The sequence below is a fragment of the Myxine glutinosa genome, chromosome 14, assembly GCF_964187855.1.
Source record: "Myxine glutinosa chromosome 14, kmMyxGlut1.1, whole genome shotgun sequence".
Taxonomy (NCBI): Eukaryota; Metazoa; Chordata; class Myxini; order Myxiniformes; family Myxinidae; genus Myxine; species Myxine glutinosa.
The window spans coordinates 40,300,928-40,327,128 of NC_136274.1; the positions used below are offsets into that span (position 1 = coordinate 40,300,928).

General features: G+C 43.8%; 1 protein-coding gene across 1 annotated transcript in view; it reads left to right on the forward strand.

Moving 5' to 3' along the window:
• The first annotated feature begins 218 nt into the window (after positions 1 to 218).
• The window catches only part of LOC137440023 (LIM/homeobox protein Lhx5-like), an 80,664-nt gene continuing 54,681 nt past the window's right edge, over positions 219 to 26,201 (forward strand). Inside the window, exons 1-3 of the mRNA XM_068136378.2 lie at positions 219 to 388; positions 2,502 to 2,697; positions 3,689 to 4,003. Coding sequence (XP_067992479.2) covers positions 219 to 388; positions 2,502 to 2,697; positions 3,689 to 4,003 — 681 coding nt within the window. The remainder of the gene's footprint in view (positions 389 to 2,501; positions 2,698 to 3,688; positions 4,004 to 26,201) is intronic.

Here is a 26,201-nt window from a genome sequence, read left to right on the forward strand (position 1 = left end):
CAGCACGTGGAAAGCGCGGCTGCCTTTCGTGCCAGCACGTGGAAAGCGTGGCTGCTGCACCACACTTGAGGCAACCGTCCTTGAAGGGATTCTTGACCATGTGGCTTGAGCAGCGACTTGAGCAGCTTGAGCGATTATCTGCCCTCCTTGTCGCTTGAGAAGAAGACCAAGGGGCACAAGACGGAAGGGAAGGGAAGTGGACACGCAGACAAAGGATCATGGTTCATTGTGCTGGTTGCGAAAGGCCCATCTTGGGCCGATTTTTGCTCACAGTCCTGGACCGGCCGTGGCACCCGGGCTGTGTACAGTGCTGCGAGTGCAGCAGCCCTCTCACTGACAAATGCTTCTCCCGTGATGGAAAACTCTACTGTCGCAACGACTTTTTCCGGTAGGTCTCTGAGTAAGGAGTCTTGCCATTGGTGTTCTCTTTCTAGAGTAATTCCTTGTGCAGATTGCAGAACAACAAGGCACTCGATGATCCGTAAAGGTACGAGAGCATATTCCATAATCGCAGCATGCAGGTTATCTGTGCCAATTTGGAATTACTCACCATTGGCCCTTCTCCACAATCTTAAACTATACCCAGTAAGGCCATATCATTTCTCTGAGCATGTACAATTTGCACAATTTGCTTGGGCTCATCTAAAAACAGATTATTTTATCTAAACTCATCATACAGCCTATCATTGGTGTCACTAGGAATTTTGACATTTCCATCAGACAAGTAAGTCAGAAACAGCTGAGACTAGACCGGCACTCAGTAGAGAGCAAACCTCCGCCTGGTTGGCCATATCACTCAATGGTGAAGAATCACTTAAAAAGATTATACTAGCCGGATCTGGATCTTCACCAAAATCGAATCATTTCGTCCTTGTGACATACGCTACTTCTCTGCCAAATTTCGTCCGAATCCGTCGACAACTGTTTGAGATATTTTGTTCACAAACAAACAAACAAACGGACAGACAAACAGACATGGGTTAAAACAAAACCCCCGACCACTTTTGGTGGCGGAGGTAAAATGCAAACGTCTCTAACCACTTCGGCAATCACATTTCACTGACAATGTCGTTCAAGTTTTCAACTTAGGAAGTTTTTAACTTATAGCAAACGTAGCCCATATACTTGCTCGTTACGCAAAGAGTCCTCCTTTTTCGGATATTGCATCCATCGGTGCTCAGGCGTTTCCTAAGCGTTTCGTTTACCCGTACAGGCCGATTTTATAACAAACAAGTCCATTTGGCGTGTGGCCGACTCCTTTTTAACGACCTTAAATGACCGAAAACAAATCAAGAAATGTCTTCATCCAAAAGCAAAATAAGTAAATAAAGAAAGAATTTCTACAAGGATTCGTTAAGCGCGCTGCGAGCGCTCCCGGGGCATTGCGCCTTAATGTGCCATCATTAGCAAAGCAAGCCTCACTGAGTCCTTAATGGAATGTAACTTTTTGTTATTAACACAGACAAAAACAAATCGCGTTTGACTTTAACGTTGTTATTATTTATGCCACTTGCCGAATCCAAATTGAGCCGAACATACTTTTTGGCAACGACGATGAAGCTTATTCATGGACCGAAGGAAGGCGAGTCGCATGAAAGTCCAACTCCAGAGACACCGGAGGAATTCATTTTTTAAATGACAGTTTCCATGGCAACGATTGTTTGATTGTAATAGAAATAGAGTTCAATGAGTACTTGTGACTACTACTACACTCACTTCTAAACGGACCCGATTATTCACACCTGATCGGGGCGGCTGGTGAACATTTTTTGCCCGTCTTTCACAAATCAGCTGGCCAGACCCGATGTTCGTTCGACCAAATGTGCAATTTGTTTATGGTGATGGTGAGAACTGACTTACTCTTTGCAAAGGACTCCGTTGGATCTTTTACTGCCCCCTGAGTAGTATTGGCAGAGGGGTACTCCGGCTTCACATGTATCCGATCGAAGACGCACAACGATGTATCGCCCTTCATGCGAAACACAAGTGTGACGGTTTATATTTAGGTCGACAATCAAACCCAGATGAGATAGCTCACAGGTGAGTGTGCATACACATGTCTACCTCTAGGCTATATTGTGCCAGCTGTACATAATCTTACATCTGTACTTATGGGTCTCTAATAGTCTAAAAAAGGGGAAAAAGACTTTTCACCCAACTGAAAAATCAATCGGTACATCCAAATCTGCAGAGATTCAAATCAGTACATGGTCTTGGGAAAACTTGGAAAATTATTTTTGGCATCTTAAAGCTCACAGTGGTGCTCTGGAGTCCTTGCCGGACAAGCTGTGTCCATGCCAGGACAGCTGGTGTCTTCTTTTAATTTATCACCCTTGGTGAGAGGATTCGCAGCAGTTTCTTTCCTTTTCCATATCAATTTATCCTGGATTTTCACCTCTCTAGGTGATTCCCTTGAATGGGAACATGCATTCTCTGCAAACTGACACCTCTGTCGCATAAATTGTCACATGTGACACAACTCTCCCGCATTTTTGCCACAGGCGATTTGGACCCAAGTGCTCGGGCTGCTCCCAAGGCATATCCCCGAGTGAGCTGGTGCGGAGGGCGCGGGACCGTGTCTACCACCTGGCATGCCTCACCTGCGCACTCTGTGCCAAACAGCTGAGCACGGGTGAGCAGCTCTACATCCTGCCAGGGGGGGCTTTCCTGTGCAAAGATGACTATCTGAGCTCAGGCGCCGGGCCGCAGCTTCCCCTGGTGCCCAGCGCAGAATCGGGACCTGCAGACAGCACTTCGGTGGAAGCGCTTGGTCAGGAGTCGAGGCCCACTAGCAGCGCTCATGGTGAGCAACCACAAACTATAAAATGGCCTCGAACCATGACTCGCTGTAGATGCATACAGTTTGCATACATGTGTGTCCATCTTGGCTTGTTTCCTACTTCTCACAGAGAGAGGGGATTTTCCTTAAAAATTCGAGCTCTTCATGGCCATGGTGTTAGCAGCGCATCATCCTTTTCAGGTCGTTGGACAATTGAAACCCTTGCGTTTCTGCTCCATATGTGCAATTTATCTTAGTGCATAGTTGTCGCATCAAATGGTTTGTTGAAAATAATCTCTTGGTACAATAGTCTGGTGAACTCCCGTTTCTCTTGATCCTGCAATCAGGTAACTTTTGTAGACTTTTTTTGGTAATGTAGACAACCTTTGTGGGAGGAAGGCGCAAAGCGGGAAGCGGCACCTCTTGGGCTCCAGGGCTCAGGGAGGGTCTTCTGGCACTACTTTCATGAGTGGATACACCACATGGAGGATACAAAATTGACAGCGGCTGCTGTGCAGCAAACGATGTCAAAAATGTACAAAATGAGGGAGTGTGGGTGTGGGAATGTTAGGGCATGGGGTATGATAAAGGTGTGGAGTGCATGAGAGTGGGCAAGCCACCAGCAGGAGATCACATAAAAATGTCGATCTCGTACATTTCACAAGAAACTTCAATGTTCTCGTGGATTGGCGATGTACAGAATTTACTTCACTGTGAAATAACACTCAACCGGTAATTAAACCGGTTTCATTTTGACGAGTTCTTGAAGTGCGAGGCAAATTGTTGAACAAAAACCAATTATTTGTAGGACTTTGCATGTTGGAGATAAGAGTTTGCTTGTTGTCGGAGAGCATGGTGAGATAGTTACGACAGCGTGTGATCAAACAGATACAGAGTTTGTTTGTACAGCACATGTTCTATCCAACAGGAGCCGGAAGTTGTGACGGGAGCCCTCCAGCCCCATCTCCGGTCTCCCGCTCACTCGACGAGCCCGAAGAGGGAGACGTAATGGGAAAAGACCCAAGTGCGACCTCTGACAAGGAGGGTGACGCTGGCGATGAGCATAGCACGAGTGGTGGGGGTAAGCGCAGAGGTCCCAGGACCACCATCAAGGCGAAGCAACTGGAGACGCTGAGAGCGGCTTTCGCTGCAACTCCAAAGCCAAGTCGACACGTCCGCGAACAGCTGGCACAGGAGACCGGGCTCAATATGAGAGTCATTCAGGTGCGCTAACGGGAAAAGGTTGGGTGTGGGCTTAAATTGGTGGAATTGAGTTTGGGTGTGGTACACTATGACTGGAAATGTAGTCCACTCTGGAAATATACAAAATATATTGCATTCGGTGTTGTAATACAATAGTGGTATACTGGCTTGTGAAGAGGTGGTAGGACAGTCTAGAGGTATGCATGGTAGCCTTTGAACTGTCTCGTCTGGGTTGGAGCTATAACCTGTCACCCTGATGGCTCGATACATGACAACGCATCGATGCATGTGCCATCCATTAAACTCGAGTACCCGTCTGGTAGCACTGGTCGTTGTTGGATGTTAAAGATCCCATTCACTAGTACGTGAGGTATCGTCGGCAACACCGCCAAGTTCCAAACTCCTGCCCAAAGTCAACTTTAGGCGAACGTCAAACCTGGCCAGTTGGTGGGATACCTTGCCAAAAAAAACGTTCACACACCAACCCCACAAGGTGGGAATAATTGGGGTAATTAAAGGAGTAGATGATAATGACTTGCCGAGCTCTTTCCCTGTGTGCAAGTGATGCCAACGTGTGACATTTCCTGCGTGAGTTTTCCATACGAACTCGGACATTTTGCGGAATGCGAATTATTTTTGTTGCTTTGTCAATTTTTCGGCAAAGAGCCCAACATTTACAAACTTGAGCGAAATGATGTGCGTGTTAACGTGTGCCACTTACAACCCATGCACTTCATTATAATAGTTACTTATAAGAGTTCAGGAGGGACAGAGAGAGCAGCTTGCTGCCACAATCTGTGATCTCGCCTTGGAGACAGACCATGCGGATCATCCGAGGTTCGACACCTCAAAATGTCTTCCTGGTCAATTTAATGCGTTTCAATTGCTCAAAACGAATCGTACTCTTAATTAATAGCGTCGTTTGAAATGTGTAAATCAGCAGGGTGCTACGGCACGGTTCGTTTATAGTTATAGGGCTTCATTTGGGGGAAGTCAGCGTTGATGCCAGGCAGGGTGGTGTTTCCATTAACCCCGGTCATCCCTGCGGAGTGGAGGGAGGTTAAGGCCGATGGTTCCACCTCCGCCCTATGGGATTTGTGGCACAAATGTGTTTTGCGGAGCCACGGGGGTGAGGGATATAACTCTAGTAACAGCACGAATAATAATAATAATAATAATGATAATGATAATAAAAACGACATCCGTACAAGGAACTTCAATGCAGAAAGAGGCTGTTTTAGGCCCATCAAGCCTGTGCAATGGTTGTTTGGCATGGTGCATCCTTTATAAATGCTGAGCAACAAGAAAGGAAGCAGCACGTACCATTTTTGAAGTTTTTTTGCTACGATTCAGCCGGGGGTTGACCAACCGACTTCGCCAAATTCAGAGCGGACGCCACGGGCGATGGTTAATGGTGAGCACTAGTGAGGCCAACTCGCACACACTGCAAGCAACTACTCGGGTGCATCCTACGTGCATCTATCTACTATATAAGACAGCTGTTGGTCTGTCTGTGTGTCGCCATTTTTCTCATAGATGGCTGAACGGATCTTCGTGAAATTTTCAGAGGTTCACCAGTGAGTGCCTGGGAATGTTTTAGGCTTTAAAAAAAAAATTAATGACAGTTATATACAAGTACACATTCGCATAAATAAATACAAAACAATCATCAGACATTTGAACACAAATAAATCAAACAATTCCGGAAGTGTACGAAGTTGGTATTAAGGCTTCTTCTTCTTCCTGACCGTCATCACACTTAACGCAGAAACGTGATGAACGGCACATTCACCAGCATATGTTCAACGAAAAGGTGATGACCCCTCCTTCCACTCCCTTCCTCAACCCTCCCTCTCCTGCCTCCCCCCCCCCAATTTGGGGACAATTTAATTAAAGTAAATCAAGAATTCGTGATTAGAATGGGTTCTTTATTTAAAAGTTCACATATATCGTAATTTATAATTTAAATATGGCAGAAGTTATAAACGATGCGACAGAAGCATTTGTTAGCATTGCCTAGCAACCAGGTCGAGTGGAAAGCTCCGATGTCTTGAGTCACGTGACCCCTCCGTGAGCAGAACGAGTCTGCACAGGCCCACTTTTATTCATGGATATTTTCGTTTACGTGCATTTTCCAACTGTTTTTTTCTACGCCAATCCGGCCTCGCCACCTAGCCTATAACCTTCCCGGGGCCCGTCCTGACATTTTTTGTTTCAGAACTGTTTTTTGTTTCAACTGCTAATCTCCTGAACGGTGAAAGATAGGAGGAAACCTCTGAAACAAAAAATGTCGGGACGGGCCCCGGGAAGGTTATAGGCTAGGTGGCGAGGCCGGTCGAGACCCACCTCGGCCGGGCCGGGCCCATTTCGCAATTAAAAGCTGAGCTGAATTATAGTAGTCAATCTTCTACGGCCGCGAGTAAAAGCTGAATTATAGTAGTAAGACCTATGTACAGAAGATTAAATTCATTCAAAAAGCACCCGGGCAACGCCGGGTGCATTCAGCTAGTATTTAATAAATTATTTACCCCTTCTTTCTTTCCAGATAAATGTGGTAGAAAAATTAACAACAGATGAGAGAGCGGAGCTTGTTGTGATGAGCTACGTATAATCATTGCCTGCAAGTGAATAGCCAACAATTCCAACATTTACTGTAATTTACTCGATCAGTGGTAATCTTACATGGTAATCAATTAATAAGTAAATTATATTTACTATGTATCAGAAATCATTTTTTCTTTAGTCATTACATATATATATATTTAATTTATACAATACAAACCTGGTGGCTCCTGACTTTTGGGCCCCTTTGTGTGTATATATATATATACATGTGTGTATATATATATTTATGTATGTGTGTATATATACATATATATATATATATATATATATATATATATATATATATATATATATATATATATATATATATCCCAAAAATGTGGCTGAGGATTGACAGTGCGAAATATCTTCTTCCCTAATGTAACAATGTCATCACCAATGTTGTCCGACGTCATTACCTAATACCAAAAATGTGGCTGAGGATTGACAGTGCGAAATATCTTCTTCCCTAATGTAACAATGTCATCACCAATGTTGTCCGACGTCATTACCTAATGCCAGTCATGGTTGACGCACCATATATACTTAGCAGCAAAATTGTGAGCATTACCATGATTAACCAACAGTAGAATTACTTGTAAGCATTCACTGTCATGCATCAAAGGTTCGATGTAGTGGTTAACCCGTATAACATGCCCTCGCACCACGCCAAGCGTAAGAAGCAATCGGCACCCAATGAATACCTTTATACAGCACCATTGGAATCACGTGGCAGCACACCACTGTGCTCTTCTGCCACACCACTCTACTACATGCAACTGCACCGCACCACGACACACCTGTGACACTGTACTACAATGCACTAATCGTTGTGCACCCCGCAAAGTGCGTAGCAGGAAATTCAGTTCAAGTTGTGCTGGAATTCTCGGGTTACTACCTCCACCACCAAAGATGGACGGAGGTTATGTTTTCACCCCTGTCTGTCTCTATGTGAGCAGAATATGTCAAAAGTTTGTGGATGGATTCGGACGAAACTTGGTGGGCAGGTAGGGTGTCTGACAAGGACGATTCCATTCGATTTTGGTGAAGATCTGAATATGGATTCGGATATGAGAATTATTTAGTTTTAAGTGATTCTTCACCATTGAGTGATAGGACTAAAAACGATACATACAGTCACGTGAAAAAGTAAGTACACCCCATGTAAAGTTTTTACTTTTTCATCATATTTCAACATACAGCTATTTGATCTTCATTTCAACAATATTGATAGATAAAGGTGATATAACATAACAAATATCATGAAACATTTACATTTTGTAGTCCAATGTATAATTTAAATAAACATAAATGCAAATTCAGCATGTGGAAAAAGTAGGTACACCCCTACATTTATCACTACTTCAAATACCTAAAATTAGAATCAGGTGCACCAGCTCAGGTGCAAATGATTAGAACATCGTCAGAGAGGATCTTGGAGGAACCTGTCTTATTTAGACCTCAGACATTTAGTTTGGTTTCCTCTTTGTTGTTGAAGTGTGCGGCGTCACCATGCCGAGATCAAAAAAGCTCTCTGAGGCCTTCAGAAAGAAGGTTATAGATGCCTACGAGTCTGGGAAGGGATTTAAAAAGATCTCCAAACAATTTGAAATCAATCATTCAACTGTCCGGAAGATCATCTACAAGTGGAGAAGATTCCAAACAACTGCCAACTTGTTCAGGCCAGGCCGCCCCAGAAAGTTCAGCCCGAGAGCAGACCGCAAGATGCTGAAAGAAGTCTCTAAGAACCCCAGAATGTCATCACGGGACCTACAGGTAGCTCTTGCCACTGTTGATGTCAAAGTGCACGAGTCTACCATTAGAAAGAGGCTGCACAAATTTGATCTACATGGGTGGTGTGCCAGGAGGAAACCTTTGCTGTCCAGAAAGAACATAAGGGCAAGACTAAAGTTTGCCAATGAACACCGAGGCAAAGACCAGCACTTCTGGAACAATGTGCTCTGGACAGATGAGTCAAAGGTAGAGCTATTTGACCACAGTACAAGAAGACATGTTTGGCGAAAACCAAAGACAGCATTTGACCACAAGAACCTGATACCAACTATAAAGCATGGTGGTGGAAATATTATGGTTTGGGGCAGCTTTGCTGCATCAGGGCCTGGGCAGCTCACCATCATAGAATCCACAATGAATTCTTCATTGTACCAGAGGGTGCTTGAGGATAATGTGAGGCCATCTGTCGGAGAGTTGAAGCTCAACCGAAGGTGGACCATGCAACATGACAATGACCCTAAACATACCAGTAAATCCACCAAGGAATGGCTGAAAAGAAAGAAATGGAGTGTTCTGGAATGGCCAAGGCAAAGCCCTTATCTAAATCCCATCGAGATGTTGTGGGGGGATTTGAAACGAGCTGTGCACACAAGAAACCCCTCAAACTTTGCACAGCTGATAGAATTCTGCATGGAGGAGTGGGCAAAAATTTCTCCCAGTTGATGTCAGAGACTGGTAGACAGTTATAAGAAAGGCCTACTTGAGGTTGTTTCTGCCAAAGGGGGCAATACCACCTATTAGAGCCAAGGGTGTACTTACTTTTTCCACATGCGAAATTTGCATTTATGTTTATTTAAATTATACAATGGACTGCAAAATGTAAATGTTTCATGATATTTGTTATATTATATCACCTTTATCTATCAATATTGTTGAAATGAAGATCAAATAGCTATGTTGAAATATCATGAAAAAGTAAAAACTTTACATGGGGTGTACTTACTTTTTCACGTGACTGTAGCAGGATATCTCAAAAAGTTGTGGACGGATTTGGACGAAACTTTACGAGGAACCAGGTTCGATAATTTGGATCTGAGAAATGATTTTTCACCTTTGAGAGGTAGGACCAAATCGATATATGTTATTATATCTCAAAAAGTTGTGGACAAGTTTTGACAAAACTTGGTGGATGAGTTGGGTAGGTGGCAAGAAGAAGCCGATTCGATTTTGGTTCGATTTTCGATTTTGGTTCAGTGAGTTTGATACAAAACAAACTGTTCAGCCTCGCGGAGGTATGCGCTCTACCAAGTGCCGTTCTAGATTGTACTATAATACACCTTAAGCCAGTGGAGAATTCTGAAAATGAGATTAAATACCTGCTTTGCTTAATGAAATACTTTCAATCGTTTGTAGGTTTGAGTACCTGTTTTGAAAGGTTCAAACTGCTCATAAAACTGTGCTCGTCCGTACATGGCATCACCCGCACAGCTTGGAGAGGCTCTCTATTAGATCAGCCATTCGCAGCTGGGCACCACCACCTGGGCACCACCAACTGGGCACCGTGCTAGATCTACCAGAGACGAGATTCCGTGGGTGGCTGCAGTCCGCAGCACATACCGCTCGGTTTCTCTACCAGCAAGTGCAGAACTCAAAAGACAGCCGTTTCAATGTCCTCTCCATAGAGGAACACATTGCAAGAACAAACTAGAGCGGCACTTGGGGTACCTCCACCTGGTTGGCCATATCACTCAATGGTGAAGAATCACTTTAAAAATGCTACTAGCTGGATCCGGATCCGGATCTTCACCAAAATTGAATCGTTTCTTCCTTATTACACACACAACCTGTCCAACAAGTTTCGTTCAAATCCATCCATAACCTTTTGAGATATCCTGCTATGTATCGTTTTTGGCCCAATCTCCCAATGGTGAAGAATCACTTTAAAAATTAAATAATTCTCATATCCGAATCCATATTCAGATCTTCACCAAAATCGAATCGAATCGTCCTTGTTAGACACCCAACCTGTCCAACAAGTTTCGTCCAGATCCGTCCATAACGTTTTGAGATATCCTGCTATGTATCGTTTTTGGCCCTATCTCCCAATGGTGAAGAATCACTTTAAAAATCAAATAATTCTCATATACGAATCCATATTCATATCTTCACCAAAATCGAAACGAATCGTCCTTGTTAGACACCCAACCTGTCCAACAAGTTTCGTCCAAATCCGTCCATAACTTTTTGAGATATCCTGCTATGTATAGTTTTTGGCCCTATCTCCCAATGGTGAAGAATCACTCAAAAATTCTAGTCCCCGGATCCGGATCTTCACCAAGGTCGAATCATTTCGTCGGCGTCGCATACACCACATCTCTGCCAAATTTCGTCTGAATCCGTCTACAACTTTTTGAGATATTTTGTTCACAAACGGCCAGACCTCCATCCATCCACCTTTGGTGGTGGAGGTAAAAAGGTGTCCATGCAAGTCTGTTGACGTCAAACAAACACGAGCGCGGACGTAATCGCATTGGACAACGTTTAATTTTCGGGATTGCAAAATGGTATCTTTTCCCTTTCTGATTGTCCCTTTTTGGGGATGCCTTTAGAATGTTATAATGAGGTTATCACGACTTTAGGGCCTCAGGATCACTTTGGGATCGTTTGCCCTTAATATGCACCATTTTATGGGATGCTTTAGAATAATTAGATGATCGTGTCGTTCATTTGATTTGATGTACCGCACTCTTTACAGAGTGTTGGTGCTGCCGAAGCAGTTTCATGACAATGGTTATACTCTCGGCGATTTGCCATTGCCTTCCCAGCGTTGTTTACCTGCGATGCATCCTTTAAATTCTCAAATCAAATGTACTTGCAATCAAATGCTCAAATGTTGTACTTGTGTGCTTCCCTCTCCCTCCCCATCTTGTCTCCCGCTCCCATTATTTCGTCTTGTGTGTCCGTTTGCTTTTTGTCCCCCGTCGCACCGCGGAGCGAAAGGGGGACGATGGTTTTCCCCTCCGTCCGTGTGTGCGTCCGTGCGTCCGTGCGTGCGTGCGTGCGTGCGTGCGTGCGTAAGCGAAGGACCGAATTCTAATCTGGTGTGTGGGTGTATCTACGCATAAGGAAGAACGCCGTTGAAAATTGGGTAGCCACGTCAAAATCCAAGATGGCCGCCACCATATATACGTCTGAACATTGTGAGCGGAATATCTTGAAATATAAGCGAACTACTAACTTCTAATCTGGTGTGTGGGTGTATCTGGGCATAACGAAGAACACTATTGAAAATTGGGTCCCCACGTCAAAATCCAAGATGGCCGCCTTGCGTCTACCACTTTGTCAACTCACATCACTTCACCGACGGGGGACCTCGGCGTAACGCTTGTTGTCATTAATGTTAGCTCTTACATGAGCCTCGATCTTGTACACACAAAAAATAAATAAATAAATAATGAGTGTCAGGCAAGGAAACTTCTGCCACGACGCACCCACCGACGAACATGCCCACAAAAAACATGATGACATACGGACACTTAAAATGGGAGAAACGTTAAAACAAAAGTTGGAAAAAAGATGCTCTGAAGTTTGATCATTATTGCAACCGGATACAAGATCCACATGTTGGAAGAAATGGTCCAAACTCCTATCTCCAACCACCACCACCTCCAAACCCCACCACCTCCAACCACCACCACCTCCAACCCCCACCACCTCCAACCACCACCACCTCCAAACCCCACCACCTCCAACCACCACCACCTCCAACCCCCACCACCTCCAACCCCCACCACCTCCAAACCCCACCACCTCCAACCCCCACCACCTCCAACCCCCACCACCTCCAACCACCACCACCTCCAAACCCCACCACCTCCAACCACCACCACCTCCAAACCCCACCACCTTCAACCACCACCACCTCCAACCACCACCACCTCCAACCACCACCATGGGTGAATATCGGGTGAAATAAACAGAATGTTGATCGAGGTTTTGTTAACCGCCGTGGGAAGCAAGGACAAGCTGATATTCCAGGCGTTAACGCTTTGTCAGAACAAAAGAGTTCTGAGGAAGGGTTAACGCCCAAAGAGTCAGCTTGTGCCTGCTTCCCATGGTGGTGAGCACACCTTGATCAATGTCCTGCTGGTTTCATCCAATCGTCTACCTGTCGCCAACAAAATCGGTGTTAGTCTTCACCAGCAAGTTACCATAGTAACAGACGCTCTGTTAAGATGCTTTAAAATTTGTGTTAAACAAGAGCGGAGATTATTGGCTGATGGAGTGATGTGGGTTCATGACGTAGGTGTAGACACCCCTGATAATCCCTAAAGGGGTATATGAAAGTAATTATTACTTAGTAATCATTCACATTATTTGTGCTGTTTGTAACCCATTATAGAATAGCCACATTATAGTTACAAGTGTCCACTGTGAGTCTGTGAGTCTGAGTCAACCCACCTGGTGTTAATTCAACGGCTGACATGGGCTTCAACTCAGGACCCTGAGATCTCAAAGCAGCCACGTGAACCGTTAAACCAACACCTGGATACCCGACTCGGGGGTGCACAGGTGGGAGCGTCCGCTCTGGTCGAGTCTGTGAGGTCGGCGGTCGATCGCCAGCAAAGTCAGAGCGTTAAAAGTGAAAGTTTTAAAAAAAACTTTAAAACTTTAATAAAGTGAAAACTTTTTAAAAGTGTGAGGTCGCCAATACGTGCTGCTTCCTTGCTTGACGTTCAGTATTTAAAAAGGATCGAGCACGGACAATCAATGCTGGCAAGGCAATGGCAAACCACCCAGTAAACTGCTTCGGCAGCACCGACGCTCTGCAAAGAATACGGAACATCAAACATCGAATCAAAACGCCCCAGAGTATTCTATTACTTGCTGTATACGTTTGTTCCTTGCGAGTATCTCGTACATATCACTTTATGAACCCTCACCCTCCAGCAGAGACTTATGTATATATCGACAATGTTATACCTAAGGGTGCTTGAGATTCTTAAAACTTGTCGTTGGGTTGGTTGCACATTTGGTGGAACGAACTTGACACAATATTTACCTCCGCCACCAAAGGTGGATGGAGGTTATGTTTTCACCTCTGTCTGTCTGTCCGTGTGTCTGTCTGTCTGTCTGTCTGGCCGTTTGTGAACAAAATATCTCAAAAAGTTGTGCACGTATTCGGACGAAATTTGGCAGAGATGTAGCGTATGTGACAAGGAGGAAATGATTAGCTTTTGGTGAAGATCCGGATTCGGATCCGGCTACTATATAAGTGATTCTTCATCAATGGGAGATGGGGCCAAAAACGATACATAGCAGGATATCTCAAAAAGTTGTGGACGGATTTGGACGAAACTTGCTGGACCGGTTGGGTGTGTGACAAGGACGATTCGATTCAATTTTGGTGAAGATCTGAATCCGGATCCGGATCCGGCTAGAAGAATTTTTAGGTGATTCTTCACCATTAAGTGATATGGCCAACCAGGGGAAGGTATGCTCTCTACTGAGTCTGGCTAATACATTTAATCAATGGAGGATGTCATTCATGTGACTGATATAGACAGAATTAAAAACAATTGAACCATAAAATTATTACACATAAATGTTACAAAACCTTATTCTAAAATGAAATTATTATCTTGTAAAATTAGAAAAGTGTCGTAAAATAAAAAGCATTTATCTTATAAAAAGTGAGATGAAACTTAGTAGAGAGATCTTGACCAGATTCGGTGGTGTAAGGGGTAGCGCGTCCGCTCCGAGCGTGAGAGGTCGGTGGTTCAAACACCGGCCGAGTCAAACCAAATAATTTAAAAATGGCACGTGCTGCTTCCTTGCTTGACGTTCAGCATTTAAAAGGATCGAGCATTGACAATGCCCATCGGTTGGCATGGCCATGGGGGGGGAGAAAATGTATCCTGAGGAAATGCCCCGCTGAGTGCGGTGAGAAAAGCGGCGCCATTGTTATGACAACGCTAGTACCCAGAGTACCCCGGGAAGTGACGGAAGTGACGGCACCTTCCCCAAGCTCAGTGGCTGTGCTAAGTGTCTGTCTCAATCAGTATGTCCATGTGTGCGTGTGTGTGTTTGTGTGGCAACTCCATAAAAGCCTTAGACCTTGTATTAAAAAAACAACTTCAAATGTGCAACCAATTGCATCCACAACATTTACAACAGATAAACTTATATGGACTTGTGATTTCAGCATATGATACAATAACATTCCGCATGACAAACTCATGGCGGCATTGGACAGAGCAAAGTAAAAAAAACATTTACCGGAGGTAGTGAAGTGTACATTTGAATCTACCATATTAAACAAAATGTCAGTTTGTGTGTCTGTACAGATGTCTGTCCCCGTTCATAAGGGAAGGTTTTAAAAGCCAATCTTTTAACATGAATGTGTGTTCACTACGGTCTATTTTTGAACAAAAAAACAAACTTGAAAAGCACTTTCCATAAAAGTGTAATTACGTCTCTTCTGTTGGAATTGTAGACGGTGGCTTGCCTACTGAGCCTCAAGGGCGGTGTACGGAAACGTTTTTGAAATAACAATAAATACAAGGTGCAGGGAGGTGAAATTTGCTGCGCGTGATGTGAAATGCGCAGAGTAAAACGAGTGTTCATTTACGTCCGTATGATGTCTCATAAATAAAGAGATTTTAGCACTTCTGACACTAGGCCGAGGCTTCAGACTTTGGCACGCTCACGAGGCTGCACCATGTAATAAACTGTTCCAACTCGTTATATTTGATGGGTTTTTTTACTAGTTTATCAATAAAGAGGAAAACACGTCGGTAAAGAGGAAAGTTAGTTTTTGTGCAATTAAAAACAAACTTTATAAAGTATTACATTTCCATTGAACAGTGGCTACTTCACCTTTGGCAACATGATACTCCATCAGACAGTGGGGATATCCAGGGGTTCGGGTCCAACTCCTTTCTTTACTAGTTTGTTCCTGTATATGTTCGAGTCTGATTGGCTGCGGTACATGAACAGGAATAAACGAATAAAAGCTCCAGAACTGCAAGAAGGTGTGGAAATATCTTTGGATTCAAATTGATGATTTACTGGCAATTAATGATGGGTTTATATTTGATCAGATTCGTGATGATATCTATCCAAAAGAGGGAGAATTAAAAAAGGAAAACCAAACTCACACTCCAGTTTCTTTTTTTATATTACAAATCGATATCGATAATAACACATTTCACACAAAATTGTTGTACAAATGACATCCTTTTCCATTCCACATTGTATGAAGTAGCATGGATCGGCTCGCTACGCTCGCCTCACCACAGTATTATATAGTGGTATGAAGTAGTGTGGACTTTTTGAGATGTCTTGTTCACAGACAGACAGACAGACAAACAAACAGACAGACAGGGGTGAAAACATAGCCTCCATTCACCTTTGGTGGCGGAAGTAATAATGGCCACATGAAAACCTTCCGTTGTACTGCAAAACGCAAGGATCTCCACACTGGTGAAATCATTAGGAAAACTTAAACGAGTGCGCATAGTCTCGCCTTGCGTGCTCATTCTGAACAAAAATATCATGGTTAACTCAACATGCTACTATTATGGCCCACTGCTATTATGGCCCACTGCTATTATGGCCTACTGCTATTATGACCTACTGCTATTATGGCCCACTGCTATTATGGCCCACTGCTATTATGGCCTACTGCTATTATGGCCTACTGCTATTATGGCCCACTGCTATTATGGTCCACTGCTATTATGGTCCACTGCTATTATGGCCCACTGCTATTATGGCCCACTGCTATTATGGCCTACTGCTGTTATGGCCCACTGCTATTATGGCCCACTGCTATTATGATCCACTGCTATTATGGCCTACTGCTGTTATGGCCTACTGCTGTTATGGCCTACTGCTGTTATGGCCCACTGCTATTATGGCCCATTGCTATTATGGCCCACTGCTATTATGATCCACTGCTATTATGGCCGACTGCTATTATGGCCTACTGCTATTATGGCCCACTGCTATTATGGCCCACTGCTATTATGGCCTACTGCTGTTATGGCCTACTGCTGTTATGTCCCACTGCTATTATGGCCCACTGCTATTATGGCCCACTGCTATTATGGCCTACTGCTATTATGGCCTACTGCTATTATGGCCCACTGCTATTATGGCCCACTGCTATTATGGCCTACTGCTATTATGGCCTACTGCTATTATGGCCCACTGCTATTATGGCCCACTGCTATTATTGCCTACTGCGATTATGGCCCACTATTATGGCCCACTGCTATTATGGCCTACTGCTATTATGGCCCACTGCTATTATGGCCTACTGCTATTATGGCTTACTGCTATTATGGCCGACTGCTATTATGGCCTACTGCTATTATGGCCCGTATGATGTCATATAGTTTCTTGGCATGGGTTATGAACGTCATAAATTTAATTCTTCACTCACATCGGGTCATAGATAAGATAAATGAGGTTTCAGATTTTTTTGGAGAAGGATTTAAATTCAACCAATTATGGCTGAAATACTACTTTACCTATGACGTCATAATTATCACCCAAGACACACACATGGGGTGTTGATGACATATGCCAAGTTTCAATTTTTTTGGTTGAGCGGTTTCGGAGAAAATGACGTCAATTTTTTATTTTAATCCAATATGGCTGCCAGACCATGTAACCTATGACATAAGAGTTAAGAATTACTCCTGCTCATACACAGAGAGATAAACAAACAGACAAATAGGGGTGAAAACATTACCTTCTCCATCCATCTTCCGTGGCAGTGTTTACCACCGCTTTGCATGCACAGCAAAACAATAATACTCTATTAGTCTGTTGTTTTTACTGAAGTTTATGAATTTATCTCTTCTCCACTGTACAATATGTTTACTGTATTGTTTTATTGTTGCTTAAGATTTATTGTTGCTCAAGTTCCTTATTCAGGGGAAGGAAGGGAAACTTTACTACTGAAATTCGCACCACGAGGCAACTGAGGTATTTGTGTGCAAGGATAGAGTTTCTTCCTATTCCACAGGTATTTTACTCTAATGGGAACAGCACAGACTTTGAAGACTCCCCATATTACTAAATTTAAGCCCTCCTTTTTATATTGCCAATTAATCTGAATAGTATTGTCCCTCACCCCTCCAACAAGGTCAGAGATAGGAGACATTAAAGTGAGCTCTGTCCGACTGACCGATCACCATCCATGACGAATAATCCATCCATGTACATAAACGTGTATGCGATATTTCAAAAACCGTTCACCATTTAGCTTTAATATGGCAGATAGGTATTCCTCATGACATGATCTCAACCTGATTAGACCACGGCTGTATTTGGCTGAATCCTGTTGATATATGGCAACCATCTCAGTAACTCGGATTGCGTACACGATATTTCAAAACCCGTTCAAGATTGGATTCACCTTTCGTATTACACAAATCTATGTGGGGGACCGGGAGTATCAGTTCCTTGTTTTTATTCATTTGGTGCAAAAAAACCCGATTAATATAAAAGATACAAGTCAGGAGACAACGATGGTTCACGAGCGAGCGGTATTATCTGTTATGAGACTAGTTAGCTACACAATACCGAAAATTCGGTTCGATTCCGACAACTTTGAAAATTTGACCTTTGTGACCTTGAAATGTCAAAACGAAGGTTACTGACCTTGAAATGAGATAGAAAATAATGTATAACCAGTTATGAGGTTAGTTAGCTACACAATACCGAAAATTCGGTTCGATTCCGACAACTTTGAAAATGTGACCTTTGTGACCTTGAAATGTCAAAACGAAGGTTACTAACCTTGAAATGAGATAGAAAATAATGTAGAATCAGTTATGAGGTTAGTTAGCTAAACAATACCGAAAATTCGGTTCGATTCCGACAACTTTGAAAATTTGACCTTTGTGACTTTCAAAGGTCAAAGGTCGAGGATTCTGAAATTTGTTAGAAAACTTGTATTTCATGATGTATGTGATAATATAAGATCATGTACGACATTTCGCCCTATCAGGAAGCGAACAATGTAATAAAACCATCAAAAATCGACTTTTCTAAATTTCGTGACCTTGTGACCTTGACCTTGGGGCGAAAATGAAAAATGGAGCACCGTGGGGCTAGACACATGACATTGGCCGAACCAAATACCGAAACCCCGGTCAGATTCCACCAACTCCCTCGGAGAAGATGTAGCTTGAACTCGATTACCCCCTAAAAAGACATATTTTTCGGGCGTGGCTCCACCCACAATGGGCGCAATACGCCCACTCTAGGCAGGACACAACTAGATCATGATATCAACCTCCCACCCAAGTTTCATCAAGATCGGATGATATCATCGGGTAGTTATGCTGCGGACAGACAGACAGACAGACACACACCCATGACGAATATAGTGGTCACTTGATAACTCGTGAACCAAACTATTCTACATCGTTTTATACCCCCTATCAGCAGACGATGAAACCTGCCCCAGACGGATTGCCCACCCATAGTGATGACGTCAAATGGAGGTACATCCCCAGTACAGTATGGAATTTCATCTATATATCTAGAGATTATAGCATACACACAATGGATAACAGCAGTTTGGATAATCCACATTATAAACAATCAAGCTCAGGGTCCAGCACATAACTTTAAGAAGTGGATATGAGGGACGGTGCAGAGTTTCGGGTATTTCGGCATCTATCGGTTTGAGTTGTATCATTGCCTCAGTTAAGTCGTTTAAGAGCCTGTAATATATATGGCAAATATTAAATTAGGTATACACTACATGTAATACACATGTATCTGAAGTTTATATTAATTCACATTTAACTTGTAGCTCATATTTTACCAATAAATCTCACCACGTGAATGTCCACATTTGACGGATGCTTGAATGATTTTTGCTGCTACTTTGGAGGCTTTGTGTTCAAGCCGTGTTTGGTTGCCTCGCCACATTTTTCTGGACTGCAATATATATTAAACAATTTCAAAAACACACTGATGAGGCCTCAAAGTAAAATAAAGCCAGTTGCATCACACAGAATAAGCATGAAATACAATTGCAAATTTAGAATCAATTCTTTAACGAGGGTGTTAATATAACGTACATGAGCAACTACCCATGGAAATTCCGCGTAATGTAAAATATGACTTTACGAATGCCTTTGCTGATGACGTTCCCTGTTTGCTTGTACAACTGACTTTCAGTCGCCAGCATACAGGCCACCCCATCTTTGCCGATGACGTTCCTTGCTTGCTTGTAGTTTAAAGTTTCGGATCGATCGGACAAATGGTTGCAAAGAGAACCATTTTTAAAGCAAATATATATCAATCTATATACAGACTTGGCATTTAATATGGAATATTTTTTTTGTGGGGGCGGACTTACTTTTCAAGATGACTTAGAACCAAAAAGTTCATTGGAATTATGTTGAAATTATTCTAGATTTTGTTAATGTGACCTTCAAAAGAAACAAAAATCACATTTGACATTTCGAAGCAAATAAATTGATCCTTGAAAGTGATGTAAACTGATATCAAACTCAATTCACGGACAGTACTGTGTTAAACTTCTGTACGTTTTTCCAGAAGTATCTCTTTATTTTGCACATTAGCCAAAACAATTTTCAACAAAAACAAAAGCTAAATTATGACTGGGATTACGGACAGTAAAATTACAGTTCAGTACTTCGTGTAACCCCCACGAGCATTCAGGAGAGCAGGTGCACGTCGAGGCATGCTGTTCACGAGATTTGCCAAGGTTTGGACTGGAATCGCTTGCCATGCAGTGACAATAGTCTGCTGCAATTCACGCACAGAGGCAGGCTGCTGGTCCAAGTTGTCTATTTGATGCGTTAATTCTGCCCACAAGTTCTCTATCGGATTCATATCCGGGGACATGGCAGGCCACTCCATATGCTCTACACCACGGTCAGCAAGAAAGTGTTGGATCATGCGAGCACGATGAGGCCGTGCATTGTCATCTTGGAAGACAAAGTTTCCTCGAAAGGCTGCACGAGCAAATGGAAGCAATGTTTCTTCCAGAATGACCCTGTGCTTGAACTGGTTCAGGTTTCCATTCAGAACAACCAGGTCAGTTTTGCCCCCTACATGAAAAGCAGCCCAAACGGTCACCCCACCACCTCCAGCTTGGACTCTTGGCACTATACAATCTTTGTTGTGGGCTTCATGCACTTGTCTGCGCACTCGGACGCGGCCATCTTGATGATAGACCAGAAATCTAGACTCGTCACTGAAGGTCATGTGATTCCAGTGTCCTGGCTGCCATTGACGGTGCTCTCTGGCCTACTACAATCAATGCTGGCGGTGTTGTCTGGTCAGGCGTGGCTTTCTCAGGGGACACCTGGCACGATAGCCTGCTTGAACCAGTCGTTGGTTGAATAGCCTTCTGGATACAGGCACATTTGTCAGTTGCTGCCACTCAGCCCTAAGCCGATTAGCTGACTTGGTACGGCCATTGCAGACTAACCGGTGCAGCTGGCGATCATCTCTCCTTGTGGTTCTGCGTGGACGTCCTGGCCTCGGTATTGGAGTAGGGACACCCCTCTGAGCATTTCGTTTCAAGATCTTTGACACCTGACTTTGAGTGATGCCATACTGCCGAGCAATAGCACGCTGTTTCATGCCAGAATTTCGTAAAGCCACCACTCCATGACAAACAGCATTGACAAGTTGACGGACCATCTCCAGAGGAAGCGGCAATAACTTTTGTAGATGTGCAGCAGTTGTTTTCCACTAATACAGAACGCAACAACCCTTATATACCCGATTGTGAAGCCAATCGTCAAATGTACCTGTCCTTACATTTTGTCACGCCACCTGTGATATAATCCTGTTATTGACTTCTTGCTGCGAAAGAATCAGTGACATGGTTCTTTCAACAAAGACCTCCCCGAAGGGTAAAAGAAACTCACCAGATTGATATACTGAGTTCAGAAAGTAAACCCAAGTCAAGAAAAAAAAAATATTCCATATTAAATGCCAAGTCTGTATGTGGACACACACACACACACACACACACACACACACACACACATGCAGCAATAGTTTTGCATCCCTTTTGGGGCGAGACTATCTAGAGCGGCACTTGGTAGAGCACAAACCTCCACCAGACTGAACAGTTTAGGTTTTGTATCCCACTGAAAGGCCGGATCTGCATCCGGACCTCAACTTAACCAAAATCAAATCAGGTTGTTCTTGTCGGATGCACCTCAGTCAAAGGCAGTTAGGCCGTGCCATCTTTGCTGATGACGTTCCCTGTGAACATGTCGCACTGCATATCATGACTGGCGTGGCGAAAGGACTCACTGAAAATGTCATGAGGAATTTATTGACTCGTTATGTTACAAGGAAGTTAAACGCAAGAGGAGGCCAGTTGTGTTACACGCATAATGCTCACTCGACTGTACGATGGTACTGCTCGAGATTTTGCTAGGCCTACTCCTGCTGACAACCAAGTGAGGCCTACCTCTAGTCAGTGTAATGGTTGCTGATGGAGTGATTTTTTACTTAATATTGTTGGGACACATTTTCCTCAAGTACAACCCCACTCCCCTCTAGTTAAGGCCTCTAACTAACACGCTTAGCACAATCAAGTTAAAACAGATACATTGAAAAGCTTTGCTTTGACATTTACGTCATGTGGTCAGGGTCAGGTGACCGGATATATCAGTTCACTGTTTGAACACATGCAGTTTCAAACATATTTCGCAAAAAGCATTTGATTGCATATCGGGTGTTCGATAAATATAATGCATTAAAACATCATTTATTAGCATTTGGTGATGAAGACTTGCAGGAAAGTTGATTTGGGATCTTTCAAGTAACGCAAAACGTGATGCAGACGAGATGATGGATATAGAGAATAGGTAGTTACAGATGTGTCTGAGTTGTGGGGTATTTTAACACCAGTTACAGTACACTCATGATGCACAAAAACGATGAAGAGAGTTTTGAGGATTTAACTTACGATGTCTCTCCGAAAATACCGACTGGACAACCCTCCCATCTACTTTTTGAATAATCCTCTCCAAGAAGTTCTGTCACTCAAGCTTTTGGGTCTCACTATCTGCCATGATCTTTCCTGGGAAAACCACATTTCAAATCTGGCCTCCAAAGCCAGTCGCCGATTGGTCATCTTCCGTCGTGCGAAGTCCTGCCTTGGCACACCTGAGCTCCTCACCACGTATACAAGGCTTTCATCCGCAGCTCAATGGAATACTGTTCCCCCCTCTGGGCCGGTGCTCCTGCCTCACACCTAGCTCGTCTTCACGCTGTTGAAACCAAAGCATTCAGAATCATTGGAATCTCCCGCGATGACGCTATCTCCGAGGGCCTTTCACTTACTCACCGCAGGCAGGTTGGTGGTCTTTCCGTCTTCTACCGACTCCTCTCCGGCCTTGCTCCCCCAGCTCTCTCTGGGCTCTGTCCCCCAAATATTTCTACAGGTCGCACAAGATCTGCCTGCAACCCTCTTATGGTTAAACTGCCAAAATCAAGACTCTCTGCTCACCTTCACTCCTTCATTCCTCTTTTCTCCCGCCTCTGGAACAAACTCCCTCACTCTCTTCAATCCCACTCCACCCTCCAGGTCTTTAAAACGGCTGTTCACCACCATCTCTTATCTTACCCCATCCAAAACCTTGATCTTTTCTACCCCCGCTAATTTCACCCCAAATCCACTTTTTTGAGGTGACTTTTGACTTATTTCCTGGAAGTCCTTGGTGTCCTTGCGATTTATACCTATCCTGCCTCCCCCCAGGCCCTCTCCCTCCCACACATCTCCCGATGTCCCTGCTCTCAAATGTTGTGTTTGTGTGCTTCTTCCCCTTCTCTCCCCATCTTGTCGACCGCTCCCCTTTTTATATACTTTGTTTGCTTGTTTGTTTGATTTGTTTCTTTGATAAATGTTAGCTCTTTCACGAGCCTCGACTCTGTATACAAAAAAAAAACAATGTGTGAAGTCAGTGTGATTTTGTGTGATAGCCCTGTCGATTCCGGAATCGGATCCATACAAAATTTACAATCCTTTTCTCGAGTCAAGACAGAAAGTTAGAGTCACCGAAAAAGAAACAAATCGAGATAAATTGCGACTAAACGTTATTGAAAGAAGAAAATTAGGCCGAACTAGGGTTGCAGTAAGTGACAGAAATTGGGTATGTGGCAGGAAGGGCAATGAGGTCATGAGTAATGAGAAGACAATCGAGCTCTGTTAAGCTGAATACACGTTCAGCACATCATTCTCTAATAAAGGTTTAGTTTAACAGGAGGAACTCATTTGTTCATTTGTTAAAATTAGATTTTGGACTATTGCATATAATGATATGGGAAGTCAATGGCAACTCACCCAGCACAACCCTTGCTCGGGAAGGTGCCTCAGCAGCACTGCCTGGTGTTGGCTTAGCGGTTAGGGTGCTGGCTTGGGATCCGAGGATCCTGGGTTCGAATCCCGATCGATCATTGAATTAACACCAGGGGGGGTTGACTCAGCCTGTAGTCCTTCCAAGGTCGGCAAATTGAGTACCAGTTCACTGGTAATTCCCTGTGTGTCGCAAGAGGTGACCAACAGGGTTGGCGTCAGGAAGGGCATCGGGTCATAAAATATTGCTTCAAAAAGGGGACCACGGTGCCCGAAAAAGGACAGCCCCTGCTCTGCGGGGAAAATGGCCTCTAAAGGTGGTTCCAGGGAGGGAGAGAGACAGAGATTGCATATATAAATACATATATTGGCCTGAGGAGGTCCAATTGGAAGCAGAAGAAACGTCGCCGAAGACAGGATCTGCTGTCACTTGTTTATTATGAGAGTGGCACGGCAGATCTTCTTACTAACATATTTTGATTGGATGCACCTCTTTATATATATATATATATACACACACATATACACATCAAATCAGTCATTGTTCGACTCCAAATTGTGAGTGGAGAAAGCGCCAGTAATGTGTCCCATTATAGCCCTTGTTGCACATTACGGGAAGCAATAAGTGCCGCCTGCCTTCCACCTTTGGTGACGTCACAGTATTGGGCGAAGGCCGCAGCATTAATTATAATTATATGTGTACAGTATATACATAAAGACCCCTAAACAGGCAATAGACAGATGTATGGGTTTCAGTGTGAGCGCAGGTTCAACGATGGTGTCTCTCTGTCCCTGAAGCCACAAGCCACAGATAACTCGAATACTTACAATACAATACATGAAAAGTGCTGCTGTTCTCCAATGGTAAAACACATGAATAGAAATACCAAGAAATGAAAGCTGACCTTCTGTACTCCGACCTCAGATTCATCTTTTGATCTCAAATCCAAATTTATTGAGTAATATATATCGCAATAATAACAAATTTGACTTCACTGTTGGAATACTTATGGAGGGCACTGTATGTATGTACAGCTATATACAGACTTGGCATTTAATATGGAATATATATATTTTTCTTGACTTGGGTTTCTTTTCTGAACTCAGAATATCAATCTGGTGAGTTTCTTTTACACTTTGGTGATTTATTTGTTAAAAGAACCATGTCACTGATTGTTTGTCGCAGCAAGAAGTCAACAACAGGATTATATCACAGGTGGCGTGGCAAAATGTACGGACAGGTGCATTTGATGATTGGCTTCACAGTCGGGTATACAAGGGTAGTTGCGTTCTGTATTCGTGGAAAACAACTGCTGCACGTCTCCAAAAGTTATTGCCGCTTCCTCTGGAGATGGTCCGTCAACTCGACAATGCTGTTTGTCATGGAGTGGTGGCTTTACGAAATTACGTCATGAAACAGCGTGCTATTGCTCGGCAGTATGGCATCACTCAAGGTCAGGTGTAAAAGATCCTGAAACGAAATGCTCAGAGGGGTGTCCCTACTCCAATACCGAGGCCAGGACGTCCCCGCAGAACCACAAGGAAGGATGATCGCCAGCTGCACCGGTTAGTCCGCAATGGCCGTACCAAGTCAGCTAATCGGCTTAGGGCTGAGTGGCAGCAACTGACAAATGTGCCTGTATCCAGAAGGCTAGTCAACCAACGACTGGTTCAAGCAGGCTATCGTGCCAGGCGTCCCCTGAGAAAGCCACGCCTGACAAGACAACACCGCCAGCGCCGATTGCAGTGGGCCAGAGAGCACCGTCAATGGCAGCCAGGACACTGGAATCACGTGATCTTCAGTGACGAGTCTAGATTTCTGGTCTATCGTCAAGATGGCCACGTCCGAGTGCACAGACAAGTGCATGAAGCCTACAACAAAGATTGTATAGTGCCAAGAGTCCAAGCTGGAGGTGGTGGGGTGACCGTTTGGGCTGCTTTTCATGCAGGGGGCAAAACTGACCTGGTTGTTCTGAATGGAAACCTGAACCATTTCAAGTACAGGGCCATTCTGGAAGAAACATTGCTTCCATTTGGTCGTGCAGCCTTTCGAGGAAACTTTGTCTTCCAAGATGACAATGCACGGCCTCATTGTGCTCGCTTGATCCAACACTTTCTTGCTGACCGTGGTGTAGAGCGTATGGAGTGGCCTGCCATGTCCCCGGATATGAATCCGATAGAGAACTTGTGGGCAGAATTAACACGTCAAATCGACCACTTGGACCAGCAGCCGACCTCTGTGCGTGAATTGCAGCAGGCTATTGTCACTGCATGGCAAGCGATTCCTGTCCAAACCTTGGCAAATCTCGTGAACAGCATGCCTCAACGTGTACGTGCTCTCCTGAATGCTCGTGGGGGTTACACGAAGTACTGAACTGTAATTTTACTGTCCGTAATCCCAGTCGTAATTTTACTTTTGTTTTTGTTAAAAAATTTTTTGGCTAATGTGCAAAATAAAGAGATACTTCTGGAAAACGTACAGAAGTTTAACACAGTACTGTC